This window comes from Osmerus eperlanus, chromosome 10 (assembly GCF_963692335.1).
Source record: "Osmerus eperlanus chromosome 10, fOsmEpe2.1, whole genome shotgun sequence".
Lineage (NCBI taxonomy): Eukaryota > Metazoa > Chordata > Actinopteri > Osmeriformes > Osmeridae > Osmerus > Osmerus eperlanus.
The window spans coordinates 8,424,589-8,451,001 of record NC_085027.1 but is presented as its reverse complement, the minus strand read 5'-3'; the positions used below and the strand labels follow the sequence as shown (position 1 = coordinate 8,451,001).

At 50.6% G+C, this 26,413-nt stretch overlaps 1 protein-coding gene across 6 annotated transcripts in view; it reads right to left on the bottom strand.

The window, feature by feature from the left end:
• Nucleotides 1-26,151, bottom strand: part of tjp1a (tight junction protein 1a) — a 29,818-nt gene extending 3,667 nt beyond the window's left edge. Inside the window, exons 1-25 of one of the 6 annotated variants that reach the window (XM_062471571.1) lie at nt 25,686-26,150; nt 17,198-17,254; nt 16,310-16,434; nt 16,106-16,208; nt 15,620-15,953; nt 15,358-15,464; nt 14,532-14,700; nt 14,214-14,367; nt 11,259-11,389; nt 11,017-11,122; nt 10,751-10,901; nt 9,248-9,356; nt 8,905-9,124; nt 8,202-8,386; nt 7,882-7,977; nt 7,443-7,469; nt 6,506-6,588; nt 6,068-6,278; nt 5,458-5,558; nt 4,876-5,226; nt 3,694-4,020; nt 1,641-2,453; nt 1,377-1,453; nt 771-1,063; nt 278-677 (exon numbers count right to left, since the gene is read on the bottom strand). In XM_062471571.1, the coding sequence (XP_062327555.1) occupies nt 278-677; nt 771-1,063; nt 1,377-1,453; nt 1,641-2,453; nt 3,694-4,020; nt 4,876-5,226; nt 5,458-5,558; nt 6,068-6,278; nt 6,506-6,588; nt 7,443-7,469; nt 7,882-7,977; nt 8,202-8,386; nt 8,905-9,124; nt 9,248-9,356; nt 10,751-10,901; nt 11,017-11,122; nt 11,259-11,389; nt 14,214-14,367; nt 14,532-14,700; nt 15,358-15,464; nt 15,620-15,953; nt 16,106-16,208; nt 16,310-16,434; nt 17,198-17,254; nt 25,686-25,712 (4,757 nt within the window). In that variant the 5' untranslated portion in view covers nt 25,713-26,150. Of the gene's footprint in view, nt 1-277; nt 678-770; nt 1,064-1,376; nt 1,454-1,640; nt 2,454-3,693; nt 4,021-4,875; nt 5,227-5,457; nt 5,559-6,067; nt 6,279-6,505; nt 6,589-7,442; nt 7,470-7,881; nt 7,978-8,201; nt 8,387-8,904; nt 9,125-9,247; nt 9,357-10,750; nt 10,902-11,016; nt 11,123-11,258; nt 11,390-14,213; nt 14,368-14,531; nt 14,701-15,357; nt 15,465-15,619; nt 15,954-16,105; nt 16,209-16,309; nt 16,435-17,197; nt 17,255-25,685 lie in introns of all 6 variants that reach the window. The other 5 variants (XM_062471572.1, XM_062471573.1, XM_062471574.1 and 2 more) reach the window with 5 other exon arrangements.
• Between the last annotated feature and the right edge of the window lie 262 nt (nt 26,152-26,413).

Sequence of the window (26,413 nt, the reverse complement as noted above, 5' to 3'; positions counted from 1 at the left end):
ACCTGTTTTATAGGAAAGGTAACCTTAAATGACTTATTTTGTGATCTGGCGCTATATAAAAATAAAGGAAAAAATATATACAAAATTCCTTTTTTATATAATTTTTTTTCCTTTTTTTCTTAAATTGACCTTCCAGGGGGTGCGGGGGGTCGCGTTGAGGGGACGGGGCGCCAACCTACTATAATGTTAGGGGAAACTCTGACGCATGGTCACAAGATCAGATCAACATCGGGGCTAGGTGGGACTGACCAGGGTAGACAGCAACGCTCGACCCTACCTGACAGGAATGGCCTTGGGCACGGCGTTGATGTTGTTCTGCTGGTACTTGGAACGGTGGTCCATGGTGCGGGTGAAGGTGTCTAGCCCACTATCTGGGTCCAGGATCTGGGTCTGCACCGGGGGCTTGGCAGGGCTGGAGGCTGGAGGCGGCTTGGAGGCCAGCTCTGGCTTGGTCTGGTCGTTGGGCAGCAGGTTGTGGTTGAACTTGGGGCTGTCGAACTTGCGCTCGAAAGGTTTGGCGGAGGAGGTGTATGGCTTGGGGACATAGCGGTTGTAGCTGGCAGGGGCTCCCGGGGCAGGCTTGGGCTGGTCAGAAGTCCCGTTAACAGGAGACTTCTCTGGGAAGCTCTTGTGAGGCAGGACGTTGGTCTGGACCGTGTCCTCACGACCAGGCGGAGCTGGGGGCAGATGGGGGGGGGGGGGAGAGAGTCACATACATGCCAGCGTGTGTGTGCACGTGTGTATGTCTGTGAATGCGTGTGCGGACAGACCTTCAACTGAGGTGGGTTTGGGCAGTGTTGCTGGCGGTGGGGTGGGTGTCGTCTCGTATCTCTTCTCCGCTGGAGGGACCTGTGGCTGGGCAGGTTTGGAGGTGGGGGCGGGGCCCGGGGCGGGGCCTGGGGCGGGGACAGGGCTGCTCTGGGGCGGGGGCTTGCCGCCGTCGAAGCTGCGCCTGTCAAAGTAGGACAGCTGCTTCCTGTAGTACTCCTCGTCCTCCTCGGGGTCGTAGTGGTTGGAGCGCACAATGTCGTCAGCGACCGGGGGCTTCTGGGGCTCCGGGGCTCTGGGTGGGGGGAGGGGAGGGAGGAGAGGCAGGGGAGGGACAGGGGGAGGGGAGGTGAGGCTAAGGTAAGAACCACGACCACTATTCCACCAGCTAACACGGGTATACAGGTGAGGAGGGACAGAGACAGAGAACGTGAGGAGACAACAGAGACTAGCACACGACAGGAAGCCAGGCGACAGGTCTGTGACGGTGTTTGAGAAAACACAGAATTCACAAACATTTCAAAGAAACAACATCATGTCATCACTGAGTCAAGTTCAGCGTGTCGTTCCACAGTCTGGCCAGCAGAGAGAGGAGGCTGCTTCCTCACCTGAAGGTCTTCTCCTGGTCCAGGTTGCTCAGAGAGTTAGCTTTGGGAATCCCTCCTGCAGGCTTTACATCTGCAGCCTAGAAAGGCACAAGCAGACCAGAGTCAGGCCACACTCCCTCCGTCCCTCCCTCCCAGTGTGACTGTGATACAAGTGTATTTGTGTTCCAGATGTGTTTGGGTTCTGAGTATTTCTGTGTTCCATGTATCTCTGGGTTTTGAGTGTAGTGTAGTGTAAGTGAGTTCCATGTGTGCCTGGGTTCCTACCCTGGTCCCTGGAGCTTCTCCCGTCTCCCTGGCCCGGTCCACAGACACGGACCTCTTGTTCTCAAACATCTTGACCCGGGTCAGAACCGACTGGGGCCGCATGGCCGGGTCGTTTTCCGCCACAGGCTCCTCTCTGGGGGGCGGGGGCAAAGGCTTGGGCGCCGTGGTAACCACATGCTCAGCTGCGGGTGAGGGTGGGGCCTCTGTTTTGGGTGGAAGTATAGGGGGGTCAGCCTCTTGGGGGGGCTTGTAGCCTCGGTGCTGGGGGGGGGCCTGGGAGTAGGCAGGCCGCTGGGGGGGGTCGGGGGAGCGCGAGGCGGGAGGGTAGGGGGCGTGGCTCTCCTGGTCGTAGCGTGGTCTCAGCTCATAGCCGGGGATAGGAGGAGGCGGCTCGTCGTAGCGGGCAGGGCCCGGGGCCGGTTTCCCGTAGCGAGGCCGTCCGTCATAGCCCTGGGGCGGGGGCTCGTCATAGCGTGGCTGGGGGGGGCTGTACTGGTGCTCCGGCCCGTCCTCGTAGGGCAGACGGGGGTTGTACCCCCCCACCCGGGGCTGGTAGCCCTGGGGGGCGGAGCCAGGCTGTCCGTATGGGTTCCACTGCTGCTCATAAGGCGGCAGGCTGTTCTCGTAGGTCAGCTGGGAGTCATAGTGACGGTAGCCCCCGGAGACAGGAACGGCAGCGTCATAGCGACTAGGAGGGTGGTCGTAATCTCTGTACGGCTGCTGGCTCAAGTAGGCGGGCTCGTAGATGACCGGCTTCCCTCCGTGATTGGCTCTCCCGGGCTCCTCCACGCTGTAGGGGTCATGATGCAAGATCTAGGAGGACAACCACACACACCATTAGCAACCACGCGTCGGCCCCTAGCAACACACACCCAATAATATGAATACTTATTTGTGAGTAGAGAGGAGCAGATACGGGAGGAGAGGAAAACAAGGTTAACGTCTCAGCAGAGGAAAGGAGAGAGCAGGAGGACCTGGAATAGACAGACTCACAGGGAGCAGTTACTAATGACATCACACAGCTCTCCAATTGTAAATCAACAAACCAGGCCAGATCAACTCTCACGCAAAAACAAAACAACAAACTTGATAAAGAAAAAATCAAATAAACAACATTGGGTTTGATTTTCCTCTTCTTAGCTCGAATGCAGTGTGTTAACTTGTTAATATAGAAATGCCCACCTTTCAAAACTTGATTTGGAATCTTTTGGTACTGTTTTATGTACTGTATGAGTAGGTTGAGTCCAGTATGTAATGTTTAGAGTGACCTGAGACAGCCTGGCATATCATTTGACACACAGCATTCGTGGTAGGAAGACGAAGATGGCGCCCAATGCATCAGTAACATTACAAGCCAAAATAAATTAGGCTTACAAGATATCTACAGCTGAACTTTACAAGCATGTATCCTTGGAACAATCGAAACCATATTAAAAACCCTGACATTTGAAAAATAGCCATTTGACACGCAGAGCACACAGGATGTTTTGATAACATGTTACCCTCTCCAGCAGGACACAGAAATGGCTACATTTCAATTTCAGAGAAAAAAAAACTGAAGGAAAACAGCACCATGACTCAAAGGAAACATCAAACAGAAGAGTGAGCAGTTCCCAGGCTGGTATAACCCAGTGAACAGAGTCCCCTGGGTGTGTTAGCCAGGCTAGTGAACAGGTTAACAGAGGACAGCTCAGATATGGAGGCCATGCAAAGACAGGAAGCAGCAGAATGAGCCTCAGTGTCTTCTCTCTCTCTGCTCCTCCACATCCAACACACACACACACACTCTCTCTCTCTCTCTCTCTCTCTCTCTCTCTCTCTCTCTCTCTCTCTCTGCTCCTCCATGGAGGGGGCACCCCCCCCCCCCACATCCAACACCACTGTTGATCACCAGTGCTCACACACACACGCACACACACTCTCTCTCACTCTCACTCCCAGCTGAGGAGCCAGCATGCAGGTGAGGAGGAAGGCGAAGCAGGCAGCAGCAGAGAGGAGGAGCTGGGCCCAGATGGGCCGGGCCGGGTCCGGACAGCGGGTCGACAGCGGGTACCTTTGGTTCTGTACTGGTCGGTCCAGACTGTAGGAGTTCTGGTGTTGGGGTGGGAGCTAGCTCAGGGGTGGACCTCCTAAGGGAGCCAGCCTCCGGGCTGGGGCTGAGGCCAGGGCCCGGGCTGGGGCTGAGGCCAGGCCCAGGGCTGGGGCTGAGGCCAGGGCTGGGGCTGAGGCCGAGGCCAGGGCTGGGGGAGGCTACTGGAGCCTCCTCAGGGATCAGAGCCCCTACAGTGTTTAGATTGGAGTCAACAGCAGGGGGCGTTGTCTCAGTCTCAACCAGGGTCTCAGGGGGGAGGCTAGGCATGGTGGCCTCAGCCTCTGGCTTCTGCAAAGTGGGTCAAAAATGTTTAATACATGCTGATACTAATGACTTTGTCGCCCCGGGCAACATAATCAACAGGCCAATCACCAGCCTCCATACCCAACCAACACCCAATCAAGAAACGCCATGTAAGAATTAGTAGCAGGACAAAGTTTCACGTGGTTAGTGCAGTCTGACGGTAGTTTAATACTAGGGTTACAGTACAACACATCTCTCTCTCGTAATTTCTTTTTTTTCGTTTAACACATCAGGTGACACACTTTGTAGTGGATATCATATGGGCCAATCGATCCAGGTAAATACATGTTACAGCAATCCGTGGTTAACACTACATATCCCAGCATGCACAGGGCCCTTCCCAGCGAGGCAACAGTCCCAATCCCAGATGGGGCAGCCGGAGGTGCACAAGGGTGGGGACCCACACACACGGCCACACAAACACATAGCAGTGGAGAAGGCATCTGCATCACTGTGGCAACAACATCAACAACACCGACAGTAACACTAACACAGGTTGTCGTGGTTACGCAGTACACAACAGTCAAGCTTATTTTGGGCTTTTATCTTTTCTCTGTTTTAGTTTTTTTAGTCAAAAATAAAAAACACGCACATCAATAACTCAGTCAATAAATAAATAAAGAATATTTATATATATATATATATATCAATAAATAAATAGTTGGCCACAATATTCAGTTATAATATTTAGTTCCCTTTATAGTGCTAGTGTAATAAAAGATAGTGATAGTGACAATAGAGCCAGTGTTGGAGGGCTTAGTAGCGCCTCCAGAACACCCTCCTCACACACACCACGGCCTCCAGACAACAGGGCAGACGCACCGCCCGGAGAAACGCTACCTGCTGCGGAGCCGCCACCTTGAAGCCTGCCGGGTCGATGCGGTTCAGCGGGTCGGGGGGGCCCGGGTGCTGGTAGCCTGCGTACCCCAGGGGCTCCTGCATGACGGGGGGATCCTCGCGGACCGGCTCGGAGGAGCGTGTGATGGCGGGCTCGGAGGGCAGGCCCACGTCGTCGTTCAGCGTCTCGTCCAGCTCCTGGTCGGTGTAGGCTCCGCCCTCTGTGTCCGTGTCCTCGTAGTCGGAGGTGTGGCGGCTGTCCGTGCTGTACATGGAGTACTCACTACCTGGAGCGGACAGGTAGGACAGACGGTCGTCATGGAGATCCAGGTCATCGTCTGGGGCGCCGTCCGCCTGGAGAGATAGGAGAGGGAGGGCGAGCGAGAGAAAGGAGAAAAAGGGAGGGAGAGGGAGAGAGATGGTGAGGTGAGAGAGAAGAACAGGAACACAGAGACAGCAGGCAGCAACAATACACCAGGGAGAAGCAACAGAACAGACACAGCAATGTTAAAGTCAATCTTCCGAAATATGAACAAAACATCCATATTCAAATACTCTGTGTGTGTGTGTGTGTGTGTGTCCTACCTTGCCCTCTGACACCCAGACCAGCTGGTTCTGCTGCTGCTGGACGTTCTCCTTCAGAGCTCCATACCAGCCATCGTTCATGTTGTTCATCTGGATGGTGGCTGGAGGATGACCAGCATGCACACAGGGGGAGGGAGGGATGGAGGGATGGAGGGACAGCATTCATAGAGGAATCAGAGAGTGTATTTGATATTGTGTGTATGTATGTGGTGTGTGTGTGATGAATGTGGTGTGTATTGTATTGTGTGTGTGTGTGTATGGTAGGTGTGTGTGTATGGTGTGTGTGTGTGTTCCTATAGCAGGCCCTCTAAGAGCCGGGTCAATTAACATTCCTCTCTGGAGCAGTGCATGTTGGAAATGAGTAATGATGACTGCGCCCCTTTGGGAGTTAGGCCATGGGCAGCCCCAGTGTGTGTGTGTGTGTGTGTGTGTGTGTGTGTGTGTGTGTGTGTGTGGCCAGCCCAGCTTTGCCACACTTAATCTCCTTCAAACACTCGACCACAGTAGCTGTGCTAGCCACTAATGCACTCAGCTGGGCCTGCTGGCAACACCCTCTCCCTCCCTCCCTCCCTCCCTCCCTCCCTCCCTCCCTCCCTCCCGTTAGACTCACTGGTGAAGAGGTGGTGGTTGTTCTTCCTCAGTTTCAGGGCCCGCTCGTACAGCTTCCTGGCGCTCTTCCTAGACTCGGGGCACAGGCGGGTCCTCATGTTCTTCACGCCCTGCTTGCTGTCGGGGTTCAGGAACACCACGATGGGGTACCACTGGGCGTAGTTTAGGCGGTCCACCGCGTTCGGTGTGATGTCCAGCACTGCATGCTTGTCCTGTAGCGTATAAACACATACACACGTTAGTACACATCGGTGGACTAGTGTTCCAGGTAGCCTCAGAAGTGTGAGGGATTTGGGAGGAGGGTTCACAGTGTCATCTCACTCTTGCCACCAGAGGGCAGTGGTGAGCTGTGCGAAGTGCGTGGATATAAAATCTGTTTTGGACTGTGTACGTGTGTGTGCTGTATGTCTGTGGGTGTATACGTGTGACTTTTACTCACACGGTCGATAATCTGTTTAATGGTGTGCAGGCGGATGATTCCGGAGCTACGCTGGTCCTTGCCTGCATCTCTGGGCTCGCTCTCTGCAGAAAGGACACACACACACACACACACACAGTCAGTGTATGCCCCCTGCAGTCCCCTCCAAGTCTGACCCCCTACATGCAGTAGCCTGCAGCTTCTCAGACGCCAAAGAGGAAGTGATGTCATGGATATGCACGTGCAACAGGAAAGATACATGACATACATGAGTCCATGTGTGTGCATGGTGCAGGTGTTAGTGTAAAGCCTAGAGATGGGATGGTGCACATTCAAGAGCTGATCGTTACTGCAAATCATCGGTAAGGTTATTAGGTTTGAACAGGACAATATCAAACATCTGAGGAATGAACCTCACATGTATCGACGGATCAGATAGAAAAATGTCACATAGATGTAGATCAGATAGGTCAGATAGATCAATAGCTGTATAATCATGATATTGTCTGTCTGTCTGTGTATCTGTGTCTGGCCCTCTGTCTGTGTGACCACAAGATAAAGAGATCCTTTAGCTATGAAGTCAGCGCTGGCTCTACCTAGTCCTCTAGTCCACAGAGCACCACCTGTCTCTAATAACAACACACCTCCACAGAATACTAAACACTCGCACTACAGACAGGAATTTATGATATTATGAAGAACATACCTAGAACGTCAAAAGCATCTGGTGGACAGACATGACTGGCTAGAGTGTACACATAGTATGCTGCTACTAACTGGGTGACTGACTGTGATGGCATGCTGACTGTCTCTTGGTATCCCATGATGCACCCTGTCTACAGGCCAGACCAGACCAAGCCTACTAAAGCAGCCATAGATGCTAACAGGTGCTAACTAGCACAGGTTCTGGTGTGGTTATTATTGATAGGTAGGGAGAATGATGTGCTAGGTGACATACTTTCCCCTCCTTCTTGTTTCTGAGTCTCTGAAAGGGAAACACAGTTATATAGACAGCAACATAGACAACATGGACACAGGTGGAATCACATTACATGGGTGTGATGAGTGCACCCCTTAGGGTCATTGAAATTTGACACAGTGTTAGTAAGGGTGTAGAGAGGAACGAGTTCTACTGGCTAACACAGTTAGCACTACATGTTAGGCTAGCTGCAAACAGAGCTACGTCATTAAAGCTAAGAGAGCTTGAGCTACTCTCACACTGAGAAGATGGAGAAGGCTGAAAGGGGTTCTAAGTTCCAGCCCCAGTATTGTTCTACTGTGTGTTCTGGTGTGCCTCTGTGCTACCGGGGGTGTAGGACAGAAACAAAGAAGGAGAAGTGGCCAGGTAACAGGAGAGAGAGGATGGAGAGGGAGGGGAACAAGAGGGAACTACTCACTTGCGAGCTCAAACAGGTCAGGCTCCTCTCTGGCGAGCTTCTCCCGAGCTGTGTCTGCGATCGGCCCGAAGATCACCACCGGGCGCAGGAAGCCAGCTGGGCGTCAAGTTAGGTTACAGTTAGGGTTACAATGTCAGGGGTTCATATTCTGCTCAAACACAACATCGCGGTCAGGAGAAGGAAAAAAGAAGCCCCTTGATCAGCCCTTCACTTCCCTCTCTTTGCCTTCCCTTCTATCAGCCCTACTCTCCTCCCCTTCCACACTCACTCTGTTATTCTCTGTTCTCCTCCTCCCCCCCTCCGTCTCCCTCCCCACCTACCCTCTCTCAGAACCACCCTCTCGTAGGCGGGGAACTTGGTCTGGACGGGCTGGGCTGACAGGTCCTCCCTGCTCTTCCTCAGGTTCCTCTTAGAGCTGCGCAGGCCACGGAAACGCCAGAAGTCTGCTCTGTCGCCCCCTGGTGCCTTGGGGAGGGTGTACTGCACGCTGGACAGCTGCTCCGCCCTGCAGGGCAGAGAGAGGGGGGGGGGGGGGAGTGGGGAGAGAGGACGAGAAGACGGGAGGGACAGAGAGGGGGAGCGGGAAAGACAGGAGGAGAGTGTGTGTAACATGGACTGAATGGAAACTTGGGCTTATCTATGACAGAGCAGTGATGGAATCTATCACCTCTAACCCCACACTCCCCCACTATCCTCCAACACTATCTGCTATGCACTGAACTGTGTGTGAGAGTGTGTGTGTGAGAGAGATAGAGAGAGCGAGCTTGGCATTGCAGTCTAAGGTGTTACATTTGCCACAGCTATGTTAGGATCTCTGTGGAAAACACCTGTCCGGTGAAAAAGTGTAGCCTGTGTGTGTGTGTGTTTGTGTGTGTAGAGGCTTCTCTAAATCTGCAGAAAAATGTCTCAGAAAAGACACATGCATTGAGACAAACACACACACTACACTCATGCACACGCTCACTACACGCAAACACAACACTCTGCCTGTCAGTCAGTCAGTCAGGGTGTCTGTCTGGGTACCTGTTCTTGTTGGGGATGATGCCCCGCTCCACCTCCTGGTGGTTCTTGCCGATGCGGATGGCGAGCCAGGAGCCCAGCTTGCCGTTGTAGAGCGTGTCCACCACGCGGAACACCTCGCCCTTGTTGAAGCTCAGCCCGTAAGGTGACTCCTTCTCGTACTCAAAGTGGGTCCTGATGTAGAAGGAGTCTCCTACATCTGACTCCACTATCCTCCGGTACACTGCAGGGAGAGCACACACACACACACTTATTCTACAAGTAACTGCGTGAAACAACATCAACAATATGTCCCCCCCATGTCCTCTCCTCCTTCTCTTGTCCTCTCCTTCTCCTTTTCTCTCACCATCCTTCTTCTTCTGGGCCAGGATGGAGACCTCTTCCCCCTTAGGCAGGTCCAGCAGGAAGAGAACTGCCTCCTCCCGAATGATGTTAGCAAAGTCCACATTGTTTACCTGGAGAGAAGGGTGGAGAGAGAGAGAGACACACAGAGAGAATCAACAATATACACAGATTAACCTGGAGAGAGAGGCAGGAGACATTAGCTCTGGGGCTGACTCCACCCATTCACCCCTTCATTATATCCACTCTCCCCAACCACGCACTGTTTATTGACCCCCCAGTACCAGCAGAGCAGAAACACCTTGATCCTTCCCAGAAACCCCCCCTATCTCCTAATCTCCTCCATCACAGTGTGACCGCCAGGAAACACACACAGTGCAGTACACACCCATATACACACACACACACATATACAGTATAATGACACACACATACAGTACACACAGCCTACGCAGGAGAACAATGTGCTGGGAGCGGGGTGTGTGTTTGGACAGCAGGGAGTCTTCACAGACCAACACAGCCCAGTCTCAAAACTCTCTGCCACATTCCTTACTTTCAGACAACCTCCTCTTTCTCCACCGCTCTCTCTCTCTCTCTACTCACCTTCTTTTCAGAGCTTATAGGCTGAGAAGGACCCAGGAGACGGGACTTTACACCTTCTACTCCAATGGGGCTCAAGAACGAGATAAGGCGGCATCTTGAGTACTGAGACTCGACCCGTGCAGAGGTGTGGGAGGCAGTAAGACTGAGGGAGGGAAGGTGGAGGAGGGGGAGCAGAGGGAGGAGGGGGAGGAGCCTGGCTACTGATGTGTTCCCCTACATGAGGACAATGACCAACTTGACGGAAGCCATCCAAGACTGACATCAAGGGTCTGCTCCATCAACAGTCTTCTGGGCCCCGGGCCACAGAGAGGCCATTGTGGAGCTCCCCAGGAACAATCACATCCATTGTGTTTTCTTCATGTAAACAATGGAATGTTCTACACAGAACAGGGACCAGGCATTGAGTCATAAACACACACACGAACAAATACACACAGAGTGTGTCATTACCAGGCTCTATCAAGAACCACTGTGGACACACTGGGTCACATTATCTTTAGATTAGTGGACTTAGCTTGCAGTTGCAGACTTAGCGAACATTAGCTAGTAGAGTTAGCATAGTACAGTATATAAACATTTGTGTACATAGCTAGGGTTGCTAAAGTTAGCCTACTAGCAAGCCTACTAGTATTTAGTCACTAGCCAGTGTTAGAGTATTTAGCAAGCATGGGAAGCAGTTCAAAGATGAGACTACTGCTACAACAACAACAGGTGCTTATCCCACACACAGACACTCCCAGACATCTGGGTAGGAAACTATGTTCCCGATCCCACTGCAGAGACTGGATGTTCCAACAACGGATGACTATGGGTCATTCTTCAGACTTTGGAAAGGAAAAGACGCATAATTTTGTGCCCTTAAGTTCACATGTCAAACAAGTGCTTAACCACTGCTGGTGCTTACCCTGAGTATCTGGTCGCCCTCCTCCAGCCCTTCCTTGGCAGCCGGGCTGTCCTCCAGGACTCCTGCCACAAAGATGCCCACATCGTTGCCCCCAGCCAGCCTCAGGCCCACACTCTCCCCCTTCTTAAACTTCACCAGCTTCATACTGGGCCTTGGAGGGCGAGAGAGACAGACATGTTGGTCAGATAGAGAGACAGACAGAGACAGGTGGTCAGAGAGACAGACAGGTCATCAGACAGACAGAAGTAGGGTGCCAGTGTTGTCACCTGAGGATGCTGTCGTCATGGGCGGCGCTGGGCACAGGGGCATCAGAGGGGCTGACGGGCAGGTCCACATCTGGCTGGCCAGGCTGGGCATACACAGGCTTGGGTTCTGGTACCACAGGCAGATAGACAGACAGGCATTAATACACACGCTTGGGTTCTGGTCCCCCGGTCAGACAGACGGGTACCGACTGGTTTGTGGATGAGAGGGGGCACAACTGCGATCTAGTGGAGGCGTGTCGGACCTGGCAGAGGAGGCATCTGCTTATCGGACGCCTGGTCGCTGGTCATGGAGAGGATGCCGTCATCAGAGCTCTTCGCTGGCGTGGACATGGCGCCCGGCTTTGACATACGATCGTCATCTCGACTCCTGTGGCTACACACACGCAGGCACACGCACACACATTTAGTAGTGCACACTGATACAACAGGATGTGATCATAAGTGGCATAGGACTGTGAAAGGCAGGCAGCAGAGAAGTTAGTGTGTGTGTTTTGAGCTCTCTGTATAGGGAGTTTCGAACTCTCTAATTCCATGCTGTACAGTGAAGAGTAAAGTCAGTTCTACAACTCAGAGCTGCCTAGTGAAGTCAGTTCTAAAACTCTGCTTCTTAGAAACAATGCCGGCATTCCTGCAGGACCATGTGACTGCAGGCTGGCAGACTGCTGGGGCAGCATTCTGCTTAACCCTGGAATGCCCTCCATCCCTCTTCCTCTCCCAGACACATACAGTCCTGTGACAGATCTCCAGACGGGGCAGCCATGATAGATCAGGTGACCCCCCTCCCCCCCATTGTCTACTCCTTGTCTCTGTCGAGGCAACATACAACACTGTCACACAACACACACAGATCAGGCTAATGATCAGTGTGTATGTGAGCCCCAGGCTTACATACACACATCCAGCCCCTGCTGCAGCCCCAGGATGAATAACAACAACACAGTAATCGCCTGGAAGAGAGAGAGAAAGAGAGGGAGGGAGAGAGAGAGACGGAAAGAAAGAGAGAAACAGAGAAAGAAGGGAAAAGAGAAAAAAAGAGAAAGACGAGAGAGAGAGAGAGAGAGAGAGAGAGAGAGAGAGAGAGAGAGAGAGAGAGAGAGAGAGAGAGCGAGAGAGAGAGAGAGAGAGAGAGAGAGCTGGCAGCAGTTTCTGTCCTAAATCTGTGGAGCTCAGGGTGCAATGGTGTTAAGAGGCCACATTCAAACACACACTGCCCTACAACACACACAACCCAACAGCAAACACACTACATTACACTACCTAACACAGGTGGAAATCTCTCACCCCCCTCTTGCACAACTATTAATATATTCCAGATACAAAGCATCTCTATAGGTTACCATTTCCATAATACTCCCTAAGCCATCTGCCCACCTCCACCATGACCAGACCAAACCAGACCAGGGTAGGGCAGGTTTGGACGTGCAGTATCCCAGCTGGGCCAGGGACTCCCAGAGTCGTCTTTAGGATAAACAACAACACATCGGGACTAATGCTAAAAACATCTACAGTGCGGCTACATAGACCAGCAGCAACTTTAATAGGCTATCATGTAAAAACATTACTCACAAAGGCCTCTGTCGGCCTGGTGGCTGGGTCAGAAGCAACATGGTGCAACAGAACCGTGATCCCAACAGAACAGTGTGTGTTCAGATCCCAACAGAACAGAGTGTGTTCAGATCCCAGCAGAACAGTGTGTTCAGATCCCAGCAGAACAGAGTGTTCAGATCCCAACAGAACAGTGTGTTCAGATCCCAACAGAACAGAGTGTGTTCAGATCCCAACAGAACAGAGTGTGTTCAGATCCCAACAGAACAGAGTGTGTTCAGATCCCAGAGAGGTTCTCCAATGAGGTTCTTCTAAAAATGTTTTTCTTCTAAATGACACTATGGAACACTGTCTCCTGCCAGGGTCTCCTCACCAAAGCCAATCAGAAGATAAGAACCATCTGTTGCCGGGGTAAATCTCTGTGGGAAGTATGTCAAATCCCCAACTCCATGCCCCCGTCTATGCCCCCCTGTTACCCACCCACCCACCCCCCCCACACACACGCAGCTTGGGTTTATGATAATACTTGGGTAATACTAGCCAATCACCACTTCCCAGGCCTAGTTGCAGTCTGACTAGCTGCCAGAAACTGTATGGAACTTCAAAGATCATTTACAAAGCCTGTTTGTCTACATGGAACAGACTTCAGAGAAAACTTTGAGTATGTACTTGTAAACAACATAACTGTACATCTGAAACCAAACTAGCTTTTTGTATCTCTAGTTGCACAGACACACAAACACACACTATCCCTGACTACAGACTGATGTCCATATCAGCCAATCCAGTCCGGTCTAGTGAGACTAGGGTGGGAATGGAGTGGGGCTGAGAGGTTGACTGGGGGGTGAGGCTGGGGGTGGGACTTACAGAGGCAGCAGTCTGAAGAGGCGTGGCCCTGCTGGCTTCCTGTTCCAAGACACAATGTCTGGTTACCATGCCATCCACTATGGGATAGACACATAACGCTGGCCTACTGACCTATGGCAGCACAGACACAGTCTACTGACCCATAGCATCACAGACACAATCTACTGACCTATACCAACACGGATGCAGTCTACTGATTTATAGCAGCCTATACACAGTGTACAGACAGTATGCATCTTCATCATCAGCTAGACAGCAGCATCTCTTCCAGCCTATAGCTCCGTCTCATCATCTAACCTCCCTCTGCATGCAGCACTGTTAAGTTGCCTGCTAGCTACACAGTACACACACACACTTACTGTCGCCTGCAGCTGAGGAGAGAAAAAGAGAGAAAGGAGATGGGAAGAAGTTTGTAGATGTCCAGTTGATGACCAGTTAAGATGATGTTAGGCCTCCAGGCTACAAGGTGGAGGTGCTGAGTTTAACATATCTCTCGGACTCTACCTCGAAGCTACCCTTCTCTTCCCCTCTCCCCTCCTCCTACTGTTACTGGAGACGTGGATCAATACACTGCCCCAGGCTCGGCCTGACCTCTGACCCCATTGCAGGGCATTCTGGGACTGCGGGGTCAGCTCCAGGAGAACCGTGGCTAATTCATGCTGGGTTCATTAGTCTACTGATCTGTTCCAGTGTGTTTGTGTGTGTCAGGGTGTGTGTGTCTGTGTGTGAGTGTGTTAGAGGGTGCGTGTGTGTGTGAGAGAGAGGATGTGTGTGTGTAGTCCTACCTGCCGTTGCTGATCTGCCGAGGGGAGTGTCTGGAGAGGTCTGAGTGTTCAGACCTGGCAGGTGAGCGAGAGCGACTGCCCCGCCCACGATCGCGGGACCGATCGTGGGATCGAGTGGAATGGTCTGACGTCAAAGAATGTATTTCTGAAATGTCTGCGGAGACAGCGGAAATCAATGACAATTCATATTTCTCTATTAGGACTGAGCTCACAGTGGGGGCTTCACAAGGCACTCCCACTGAGCGCGCTCAGTGTGTCGGCCCTGCAGAGCGCGCTCAGTGTGTCGGCCCTGCAGAGCGTGCTCAGTGCCGTCCTCACCGTCTCTGTCAGAGTTGTTGGCGGAGGGGATGCTGTCGTCCATGTCGGGGATGTTGAGCAGGGTAGCTCGGTCGTCTCTCTGGACCACCATCTTTAACTTGCCCTTTGACCTCTCAATCAGCTTCTTGGCATCGATCAGAGACAGGTTCTCTGTCACAGTGCCGTTAATCTGAGGAGAGAGATAGCATCATAATCACATGACTACATGCTTGGGGACTGTATTAGTCTTCATGGTGGAGTGGGTTTAAGTCTTTAGGACCCGAGTCACACCATCTAATGTCTCCTAGTATCTTAGCCATTACTGCGCAGTACTCCATGTGTAAAAGGCTGTGGTGAGACTGGAGTGGGAGAGCAGTGAGCTGGCTGGGAACACTGATAGACCCCAGTTAATGAGGCTGATCTCTCCAGTCCAGTACAGACTGGATGCTCCAGAATAAAGGAAGTGTGGAATGTTTGGTATTCTGGAATCCCTGGCTGGTTAGAGGAATGCTGAGGTCCTGTGACCTCACTCTGCTCCCATGTGAACACACACACACACAGACAGAAATAAAGCAGCCTGGCTTTTCTTTGAGGACTTCATCTCTCCTATCATGCACCCTCTACCTGAAGCAACACAGCTCCTCCCCCTCTCCTCCTCCCCCTCTCCTCCTCCTCCCCCTCTCCTCCTCCCCCTCTCCCTCTCCTCCTCCTCCTCCTCCTCCTCCTCCTCCTCCTCCTCCTCCTCCTCCTCCCCCTCTCCTCCTCCCCCCCCTCTCCCTCTCCCTCTCCTCCTCCTCCTCCTCCTCCTCCCCCTCTGCTCTTCCCCCTCTCCTCCTCCTCCCCTCACCTTCAGCACCACGTCCCCCTCCTGGATGTTGCCGTCTCGGGCAGCCAGGCTCTCTGGGGAGATGTCCTTCACAAAGATGTGGCTTGCCAGACGCAGCCCGTACTCTGCTTTAAGGAGCAACGAAAACAACAGAGAGAGTGTGACCCTCCACACAATATCCTGTCTGGGAGAGGGTGGGGGAGGAGGGAAATATACAGACATATACATACAGACGGATAGATCTAGATCTACGTAGATACTGTTAGGTGTGTCTTTGCTGTACCTCTGCCCCCGACATTGTGTTGCCCACCTTCATTCTTGCGAGACTTGACGAGGGTGACCTTGGCGGGCCTGGGCGGGACCGAGGACGTCTGGGAGCGCCTGTCGGAGCGCGGCGACACGCTTCTCTCCCGGGACGCGCTGCGGTCCCTCTTCCCGCTGCTGCTCCGCTCCCCCCGCCTCCCCGTGCCCCCGCTGGCGCCCCCGTAGCCCCCGCGCCCGCTCCGCTCGTCGTAGCCGTCGTCCTCCTCGCTGTCCTCCTCCTCGTGCTCCGACATGGTCTCCCGGTCGCCCGGCCGCGACACCGGGATCTGCACCTTCCTCTTCCTGCGGATCGTCTGAGGACAGGAAACAGGAAGCGGTGTGAGGAGGGTCGGAGCTCTGACTGGCATGGTGGCGCTGACGACCAAGTGTGCGTTCAAGAACAACGCGAGCGGCCGGAGCAGCGGCACTTTGAGACCGTCGCGGTCCCTGTGTCGGTTCTACTCACGATCTTTGCGTTCTTGCCACTCTTGCGGAGCTGCTGCACAGCGTAGGCATGTTCCACGTTGTCCATGGAGACAGCGTTGACCATGACCACGCGGTCATTCTCCCTAGGGGACAGAACCAAGCCACAGTCACAAACCATCCATGGATGATACATATCAGCACACACACACGTGCACACACCAGAAAGTGTGTGGGCTGGACTTACTGCAGCAGCCCCTCAGCTGGGCCTCCCTTCAGCACGTCAGATATAACGATGGATGTCTCACCACTCTGGAAGTGAGGGTTGTCTCTGCCACCTGAGATAGCGATGCCAAACCCAAACCCTGGAGCCTGCTCACGCACACATTTCACACAAGCATGCATTCATATCAAGAACAGAATGCAATCGTAAGAACATGACAAATAAACATGTGAAGCCCCTGTAGGTCTGCCGGGGCCTGCACTCCCCCTCTTCTCCAGACAGTTTTAATAACACACACACACACACACACACACACACACACACACACACACACACACACACACACACACACACACACACACACACACACACACAGGCCACCTCAAGGTGCTATTACAGCAGGTCATCTTGTTATTTAAAAGCTCTGTATTACAGGGTTTCACTGGGGCTGGGAGGAGCATCGAAAACAGCAGTAGTATAATAACACAGACCTAGAAGAAGCTCTGTTATTACTGTGTCAATACAGGAGGTTTTAATGACAGAGTTTTACTCCTCTGCTCTGGAGGTGAGAATGTGTTGTCAACATGGTCTCCCTCTTCTGCCCCCACAGTCCAACAGAACACACTCTAAGATGTCCGCCTGACAGGAAGTGAACAGGAACACTCAGGAAGTGGATGCTGGAAGCTTCCTGACATCTGTGTTCTCGGACCATTGTTCCATTCCTCTACTTCCTGTTCTTACAGTCTGCGGCTGGGGGGTGGGGGTGAGAGAAGTGGGGGGGGGGGGGGGTACTAGGTAGAGAGGAGAAGGGAAGTAAAGGAGAAGTACGAGAGAAGTAGAGGGAGTAGAGAGAGGAGAAAGGGAGAGAGAGATGGGAGAGGGAAGAGAGGAATAAAGGGTCCTAAGTCTTACCCTGTGTAGGGTCACAGTGTGCTGTTCCCATATGACTGTTTCTTCCATAGCAGCACTCTGAGAAAGAGGGAGAGGAGAGAGAGGTCAGTATTGTCAGGTTATTATTAGACATCCATATAACATCCTCATCATCATTTTCCTAGGGGACCTATCTGTGTGCACCTGTCATTACCCGTTTACTGTATTATCTAAGTTATTATTATTATGAGTGTGTGTGATGTTGTGGTCCCCTGAGCCAGCTGTATCAAACCCAGTTAACCCTTCACCCCTGGTTTCCACCCTGGTTTCTACGGCAGCCATATGAGGATGTTATTCATGTCCATTATTGGAGCAGCAGCTGTGTGTAAGAGTGTGTGTGTGTGTGCGTGTCCTTCCCTACCCTCCCTCCCTGCCCCTCCAAAGTTCTATTATGTGTGAGGGGACGTGACCCACTTAGCCACAGCCCCACCCCCCCCTCCCAAACACACACATTCCTGTAGAATGTTTTGTAAGGAGGAGGGTCGTACATTCATACGTCCATTCAGACCCTCATCTCCGTAGAGCAGAACTGGAGCTGGGAGGGGGGGGCATGAGAACCATGACCACCAGGGGCCCATGTGACATACTGGCCTTGTCCTTGTACACTTAGGTGGAGGGAGGGGAGGGACAGAGGGAGGGGTTGTCCTTGTGGACTGGTGGCTAAGGGGGAGAGGAGAAGGGGGAGGGTGTTGGGGGTGGTAAGAGGGAGGTGAGGAAGAGAGCAAGGCCAAGCCTGATGTATACAGACAGTGTGTATAGATAGATAGATATATGTGAGCGAGAGAAAGAGACGCAATACCAGCATGGAACAGGACCTATAAAACTATGTCTGATGATATATTTATCACACACACACACACACACACACACACTCAGAGCCCAGGTGTTGTAGATACACACACACACACAGAAGCCCCTGTCTTGGTATGGAGGACGGAGTACAGTATAGTATGTGGGGGAGGGAGGGAGAGTAAGACAGGTACATGAAGACAGAGATAATTTCTCCAAGTAGATGCTTGCTCCAGTGGGATTTTACTGTGGAGGTTTAAGTAATTCATTATCTCAGTCTGAAGTTGCTCTGGTGGTGGTGGTGGGGGAGGGGGGGGCAGCACAGACACCAAGTGTTGTAAACACCTGTTAGTCAGGCCAATAAAGCTAAAATGAACTTAGGATGGAGAACTGACTGAGAGACTGAGGGAGAGACCAGATCATTAGGATGGTTACTCGATGGCCCAGGACAGCAGACAGTGACAGTGTGCCTCTGGTCAGAAGTCCAGCTGTCTGGCCCACACAGGGATCTGAACCACACTGAGGCTATCAACGCCATCATAGCAGCAGACGTTCTAGAAGGTTCCAGTCAAACCTGGCTTAGGACACCTCAGGGCCAAGACAAACATCCAGAGGAAGAACATAAACAGTGTCTCCCTTTGAGGTGAGAGTGAGAACGAGAAAGAGAGACAGAGAGAGAGAGACAGAAAGAGAGAGAGACAGAGAGAGAGACAGACAGAGAGAGACAGAGAGAGAGAACCAGAGAAGGAAGTGTTCAGGAGAACAATGCTGCTGTTGATGTTGGAGAGAGGGAGAAAGGAGGACAGAGACAGAGAGGAGGGAAATATGGAGGGAGAGAAAGAGAGAGAGGGGGGAGAGAGACAGAGCGAGAGGAGAACAGATATTTTTACATTCCCATTGAGGCAAGGCTGGTCTGAAGCCAGGCTGAAGTGGTCAAAGAGGCCCAGCCCATTGTGTGTGTGTGTGTGCGTGTGTGCATGGACAAGCAGTAAAGTTAAACGTTAACTGCTTCACCTCATTACTCCTCTACAACAACGGGAAACACAGCTACTATATATAGTATAACCATGATTACTGACCTGCAGTTACTCACTGACCCCATCACACACAGGCATTGACAAGGGTGTGTCCCACATTACTCAGAGAGCAAAGGGCAGTGTCTGTGTCAACTGGTCAACAGTCAGATCAGGTAACAAGAGACCAGAATCTCTAAATCCAATAGTTGTGTGTGTGTGTGTGTGTTTCAAGCCACAACTGGCAGAAGGAGGAAACATGGAGCAGCCTTACGGGAACATGAAGTCACTGAGAGAAGTGCCGGGCCACAGGAACAGCACTTCCTATCCAGGGGAGTGATCTGTACTTCCAGAGAAGGGTTGAACCTGGACATACGCACACAGCCTTCTAGCCTGTCACACAGTAGAACACCAGGACCTGGCACAGAACGTCTAGTCTACCTTGCAGCCAGTTTGGGAAGCACAATGTCCCATGTGATTATGTGATGATGTCAGATGTAATCATGTGATGATGTCACGATGAGCATCTGTAACACAACTAAATACTGAACTTGACAAAATACTACACAACTATACAGACTTACTAGGGGTGTAACGATACACTCAGCTCACGATACAATACGTATCATGATACTGGGTGAACGATACAATACGTATCACGATATTTTGAACAACTTTTTTAATTAAACTGAAATTCAATTAACAGATTTATTTCCAAAACATTAAACATTTTCAATAATTTTCATTGTTGAACATACAGTACAATTTAGTCAACTCAGTTCAAGCGATTTCTGTGAATGCAATGAATGCAGGCATGACGCAGGTGCAGAGTAGGTCGCGTGCTCAAAGCTCAACCAATGGGATCAAACGGACGTGATATTGTAAAAATATTGCCATAACTCTACGATACATATTGTAAAATCTTTGTATTGCGAAATATTGTTCCACAATATATTGTTCCACCCCTACGACTTACAGAACTAAATAATACAGATCATACTCCCCTTCCAGTGTGTGAGAGTGTATTTGTGAGTGTGTATATGTGTGATTGTTTATGTGTGTCTTTGGAGAGGATGCAGCTGTGTTTTGGTCCCTTCTTCCTTTGGGATTCAATCTATGGACCGACGTGGTTGCCACGGTTACGTTTAATACAGAAACGTCACAGGGGAGGGTCGCAAAAGTCCTGTCTTCATCTGATAGGATACTGGGACCTGTCTCTGGTTGGATGGTGTAGTTGTCTGATAGGCGACTGATAGGCTAAGGCTAATGCTCATCTCCAGTCTGAAATGCTCCAGCAAGCCCATGTATGAGAGTGTGTGCCAGTGTTTGGCACTCTCAATAAGAACTATTAATAGCTGGATTGTCAAGAAGAGCTTAACCGGATCAAACACTGCTCTGCTGCTCCACTCTCCCAGGTCCTGCTAACACCACCAGGATGAGGATGAGGTTGACTGGTCACTGAGGCAGTGAATGGCTGGCCCAGGGAAGTGAAAAAAGACAGTGTTCAGAGTCGTACCCGGCAGGTCTGAAGACAAGCTGTCTCTTTTTGTACGTGGTGTTTATGTGTGTGAGAGAAAGAGAAAGAAAGAGAGAGATAATGTCTGTGTGTGTTTATTTTGACCTAGAGAAAGTGAGCTTTTTATCTAGACGAGTGGAGAGAGAAAAGAGACAGGAGTAGAGCAGTTGGGAGAGCAGAAAAGGTGAGGAGAGAGGAGGATGGGAGATGAGGAGATGAGAGGGGAGGTGTGTGGTGGACTGAGGAAACAAACCAACACACTGACACACTATTTCACAAACACAGTGTATAGATATATATATATACACACACACACCATCTCTCTGATGTTAACAGTCATGGGGAATAAAATAAAAACCTATAATCCTGCATTTGGATTAAACTGTTAATCTGGAGCATGTTCCCCTCTGAAGGCATCCCTATCTCTCACACACAGAGAGAGTGGGGGGAGGAGAGAGAGATAAAGGGAGAGATTGAGAGGGGGAGAGACAGAGAAATGAGGGGAGAGAGACAGAGAGAGAGCGTATATGTTTGGAGAGAGGGAGACAAACAAGGCCAGCGGGACTGAACTGCAGAAGCCTAGCCAGTAGGGTGAGCTGTAGGAGGGTGCCAGGATGCTGCTGCCCTGCAGGACATGGAGCCTCCATACTGACCCTCACACACACACACACACCTCCTCCCCCACTCTGGTAGAGGAGTACAGGGGGATAATGTCCTCTGAGCCAGGGGCTGATGTGCAGCTGAGATCCTCAGTGACCCACACACACACACACACAAGCCCCATCCCAGTCATCCCCACCCTAGCAGCAAAGTCATCCCTGCTCACCCACACTCTAACTGTCCTCAACTACTACAGCCTGCAGAGGCCTAACTTTCCAACAGCCAGGCAACCAGGCAGTATGACAAAAGTGGCCGGGAGAGGCTGGTAGAGTCCAGGAGAGACTGGCAGAACCCAGAAGAGATCGGTAGAGGTCAGGAGAGGTTGGTAGAGGTCAGGAGAGGTTGGTAGAGGTCAGGAGAGGCTGGGAGAGGCTTAGAAAGGTTGGTCGGTGCAAGGAGAACCAAAAATAGCTTGATAGAGGCCAGGAGAGGCTAGTAGAGGCCAGAGGAGTTTAGTCGAGACCAGGAGAGGCATAACAAAGGATGATACACAGACCACAGCAGCTTCTGGATTAGCCAATCATAAATCAGCAAGCTATCAGCCTCTACACCATTACACCCTCCAGGAATGTACTGATAAGCAGCCATGGCCTCAACCACAGCCTCAACAACCACTCTCTCCTTCCTTCTGTTTGTCTCTTTAGCCGTCTCTCTCTCTCTCTCTGTCTCAAATGACAAGTTTCTCTCAATCGCTTTTATGTCCCTTTTCTCACGTTTATGTCTCCCCCCTCCCTCAGCCCCAGGCTCCGCCCACTCCTACTGAATGTTGGGAATCAATGAGTTACTGTTGTTGTTGCTACACTCCCCCTGCACTTCAGAGGCTATGCACTCTTACTCACTCTTTCTCTCTGACTCCCTCAATCTGTTTCTCTTTCTCTTTCTCCCTCCCTCTCTCCCTCTCACTGGGAGAGAGAGGGGGAAGAGATAGCAGAGTGGGTCTTTTCTGTGTGTGTGGTATCCTGTTTATACAGAACTAAGATCTAATTGTCCTTAATGACCTGTTACACACACAGCTTCCTGTCACTTATTATACACACAAACAAGGCCAAAATTCCACTATTAAGGGATGAGAGAAATGGAAGATCCAGTCGACTCCTCTGCTCAGAACAGAAAGCGTGAGAGATTTTATTTAAATTTCAGTCAGACATGGAGGAGGGCGGGGGGGGGTAGAGAAAGGGAGAGCGAGAGAATCGTGGAAGAGAAAGTCTCCAGGCTGTAATGTTATGATGATGAAGAGAGCTTCTTAAGACCCTCCGTGTGATTCAGATTAGACTAGGGCCAGTGCATCTCCCTCCTCCTCCCTCCCTCCTTCTCTTCCTCCTTCCCTTCTGCCCCCTCACACACAATCTCTCCCCTCTCAAGTCTCCCTTCCAGTGCCCCGCTCCCTTCCACCTGGTGCCTCTACGCTCCTTCTGCAGCTAGACAGCAGGATCTGCAGTTCTGACAACTGCCATAGTCATCGCTGTATCTACGGCAACCTAACCCCACCAGAACAGAGATGGTACAGGGAAGTGGTGCTGGAGGCTGAACTTCTATCATCATCATGATCATCATGGAGGATCCTCACCCAGTGCACCAGGAGGCCCACCTACAAAGACAGGCCTGTCACAGAGATAAAGCTCATCTGCACTACAAAGCCACCTCAGCAACGACCTCCTCACTCCTTCCCTCCATCCCTGCATCTCTGACAATGAAGGGTGCAGAGCCGGACACTAGAGAGAACAAAAACATCAACCCCCTCTCTCCCTCTTCTTCCTTTCTATCTCCCTCTCTCCTCTTCTCGCTCTCTCTCTCTCTCTCTCTCTCTCTCTCTCTTCAGCCTAATTACATCTCCCTCCATAGCTGATGTTAACAGAAGATGTGTAATCTTCAAAGAAAAACACAAACCATCCAGGGCCAAATGTGAGGCTTTTAATTATCTCTCTCTCTCTCTCGCCTCTAAACACCACGCTAGTCAGGCTCTATTTATAGAGCTGTCCTGATACTATAAATTATGTTTTCTTGCTATGCTCTCAGCACAGCATGCATTAGGGAGAAATATATATATAAAGAGAGAGAGAGAGAGAGAGAGAGAGAGAGAGAGAGAGAGAGAGAGAGAGAGAGAGAGAGAGAGAGAGAGAGAGAGAGAGAGAGAGAGAGAGAGAGAGAGAGAGAGAGAGAGAGAGAGAGAGAGAGAGAGAGAGAGAGAGAGAGAGAGAGAGAGAGAGAGAGAGAAAGAAAGAGAGAGAGAGAAAGAACAGGCACCAGGCAGGAAATGAGGAATGGGGACAGACCTAAATGCACTGGAGTAGCAGAGCTCATGTGTCTATTTTGATTCTTGGTTTTGTCCACCGCATTACTACCTTCTCTAACACCACTAGACCTGCTGGAGAAGCGTGGTATTAATGCTCTGGACCTGCTGGACCTCCTGCTCGGCTGCATCACTCCTGCAGCCATGGCAGAAGCTCTGCTCCCTGCAGCCATGGCAGAAGCTCTGCTCTGCCATTTCCCTACTCTTCTTATCCCTTCTCTCCAATTCTTCACACCAATACTTCCTCTAGGACAGGAAACTGTGTTTCATAAGTAAATAACAGCTTAGAAGGACTACCTATCATTACAATAAGTCGGAATTGGATATTAACTAGCTAATAGGTTTAATGTTTAGATAAGATTACAACATGGTCATCCACACAAACCTACATCCTCCTTGGTGTCAGCTGAACGCTCACTGTCGGCCACATCATGTGACTTGGCTCTGGGGAGGGGGGAGCTCTGCAGGGTTCCTTCCTGTCTGAGAGCAGCTGGAGGCTGATTGGCTGATAACAACATTCCTTAGCTCTGACTGACACACCCACATGTGGTGATGACGACTGATACTCCTCACAGACCATAATATCCATCCTAGTCACTGTGTTGATTTGTAGCAGAATGACTCAAATCCCTGTCACATACTGTCCTGACTGTACACACCCTCTGTGATAACATTCTCTGAATGGGACACAGTATTGAGAATATGAATCTATACTACAAATATGGCTCTCTATTCAGAATGTGGCTCTTTAGAATATGATTCTCTAGTGAGAATATGAGTCACCACTAGAATGTGACTCTCACCACTGCAGTGGTGATTCCACTGCATGGAATGTAACTGGTGTGAGGGCAGTCTAACCTCCTAACCTACCAGGTAGGCGCAGACATGACCTGCATGGGGGAAGGCATTGGCATTGCAGTATTTGTTTAATAAACATACTATAAACCTGTGTAAGATATTAGAAACATTAATAGATGGTGGTCTGGTTAGGAGAAGGCTGTGGTAAGAACACAAACAAGACTACTGAGGCTCACTCCAGTCTACCATCGGCAATGAAAACGATTTCATCTGAGATTTATGGCTCACCTAAGTAATAACTCATTCCATAGTCCATTCGGCCATTATCAAGCTGCCACTCGCTCTCTCACTGGTTTACTCTCACTACATCCAGGACACGCAAACACTCTCCCCGTTGCAGCAGTAGCTCGACTGGAAGAACTGACCAAACCTGAATCCTATGTTGAACCAACTGTAGGCCTACACACTCCTGCCCTGTCAATCCACCCCAGGTAGGAAAATAGTGTAGGGGAAGGAGTAGTAGAAATATGTTCACATCTTGATATTAATATCAAAACTGTCACCTTGACCTAGCACGACGGCGACTCAGCGTCGACAAACACCTGCTAATTGAGCGGAGAATGACCTAAGGATTTCGTACAAAATAGACACTTTCAAAAAGGCTACAGTGACTGCTTGACGATAACCTGACCTAATTCACTCTGAAATCTGTCATGGCCTGTGTGTACAAACACACACACACTACAGGGGAATTTGCACCGTGAGAGTGACGCAGAACTTAAACGACGTGAAATAGTTTAGCTTTGCTATTGAACAACACTGCCCTAGAAAGACAAACACTACTTTACGCGGGCTTCGGAAACAGCAACCGTTACAATGTTTCACCGCATGATTGGCCTCTAATTACTCTGCTTCCCAATAAAGACTTGGAGAGAGGAACACTATTGCATTTTGGCAAACTCCCAGAAAGAAAAAACAACCGTTCTAAAGACGACCCTATATGTAGGCTATCAACAGGTGTTTTGTCCAAGGGGCCGGGCAAAAATGACAGAAATTCTACTGCTGCTTTAGACTAACGTTACGTTTCATCCTCTACAGATGAAATAAGTTCTTTATTTTGATTAAGGACACTTCAAGAAGATGCTGAGGTCCCCAACTCTTATAATCTCAACTGCCTGTTCACTATTTAAGAACGTAAATAAAGTTGAGGTAGCCTACACTGCCGATACGCTGACTTGGATATTGATGGAATACTGGCTTTGAGATTAGCATGTTGAATTAGCATAGGCTATTATAACATCGCATAGGTTCTTGTCTAGGTTTGAGTGATGTGTTAATTCACTGATGCACTGGGAGCGATGGAAAGCATTCATATTGTTTTCCTGGGTTTATCGGTTGTCTTACCTTGTTCGCTGCAGCCTTTGCCGACATTTTACTCCCTTGCTCCGTTCCAAAAGTAACGCACGGTAAATAATGTTATTATCAATTTGATCCAATTGCGGAAAAGTCCTTTTTTTGATTAAACCCAGCGGCCGCCACGCCGGGCGGTGTTATTTTATTCTTTCCCAGACGACGAGAAACATGTCACGAAAATGTGTGAGAACAGTCCAAAGTTCATCATTTTCCGTCCACTGGAGTTTTCCTTTCAGCTTCACCCCAGATACATTGAAATTTGTGAATTGGACTTCGTTTTAAATACCCAAGTGTTTATATTTACTGTAAAATATCTATCCTAGCCAAGTAGACGGCTAAACTATTAGTAAAAATGTTGGTATCTTTCGCTCCGCAAAGCCAGCGCAGGAAAACTGCAATGGAAGCTTAGTACGCCTCTGTCTGGCCGCTTCGGCTCTCGCCAAGCAACAATCCTGACATGTCGACAGGAACAGACCATTGCAGTTCAGTAGGGGTGCCAGAACGTTTGTAAGACGGAACAGGGCTTAACTACACGCTTTATGGAACACATTAGAATCCTTAGGCGCGTTGAAACCAACACCAGATCTATTTCGTGTAAACATGAACTTGGATACACTTATCAACGTCTCGTACAGCAAATAGATCACATCGTTATGCACAATTTCCCCGGGAAATAAAGAGCCCATTCTGAAAGGAGGAGCGGGATGTCGCTCTTTCCC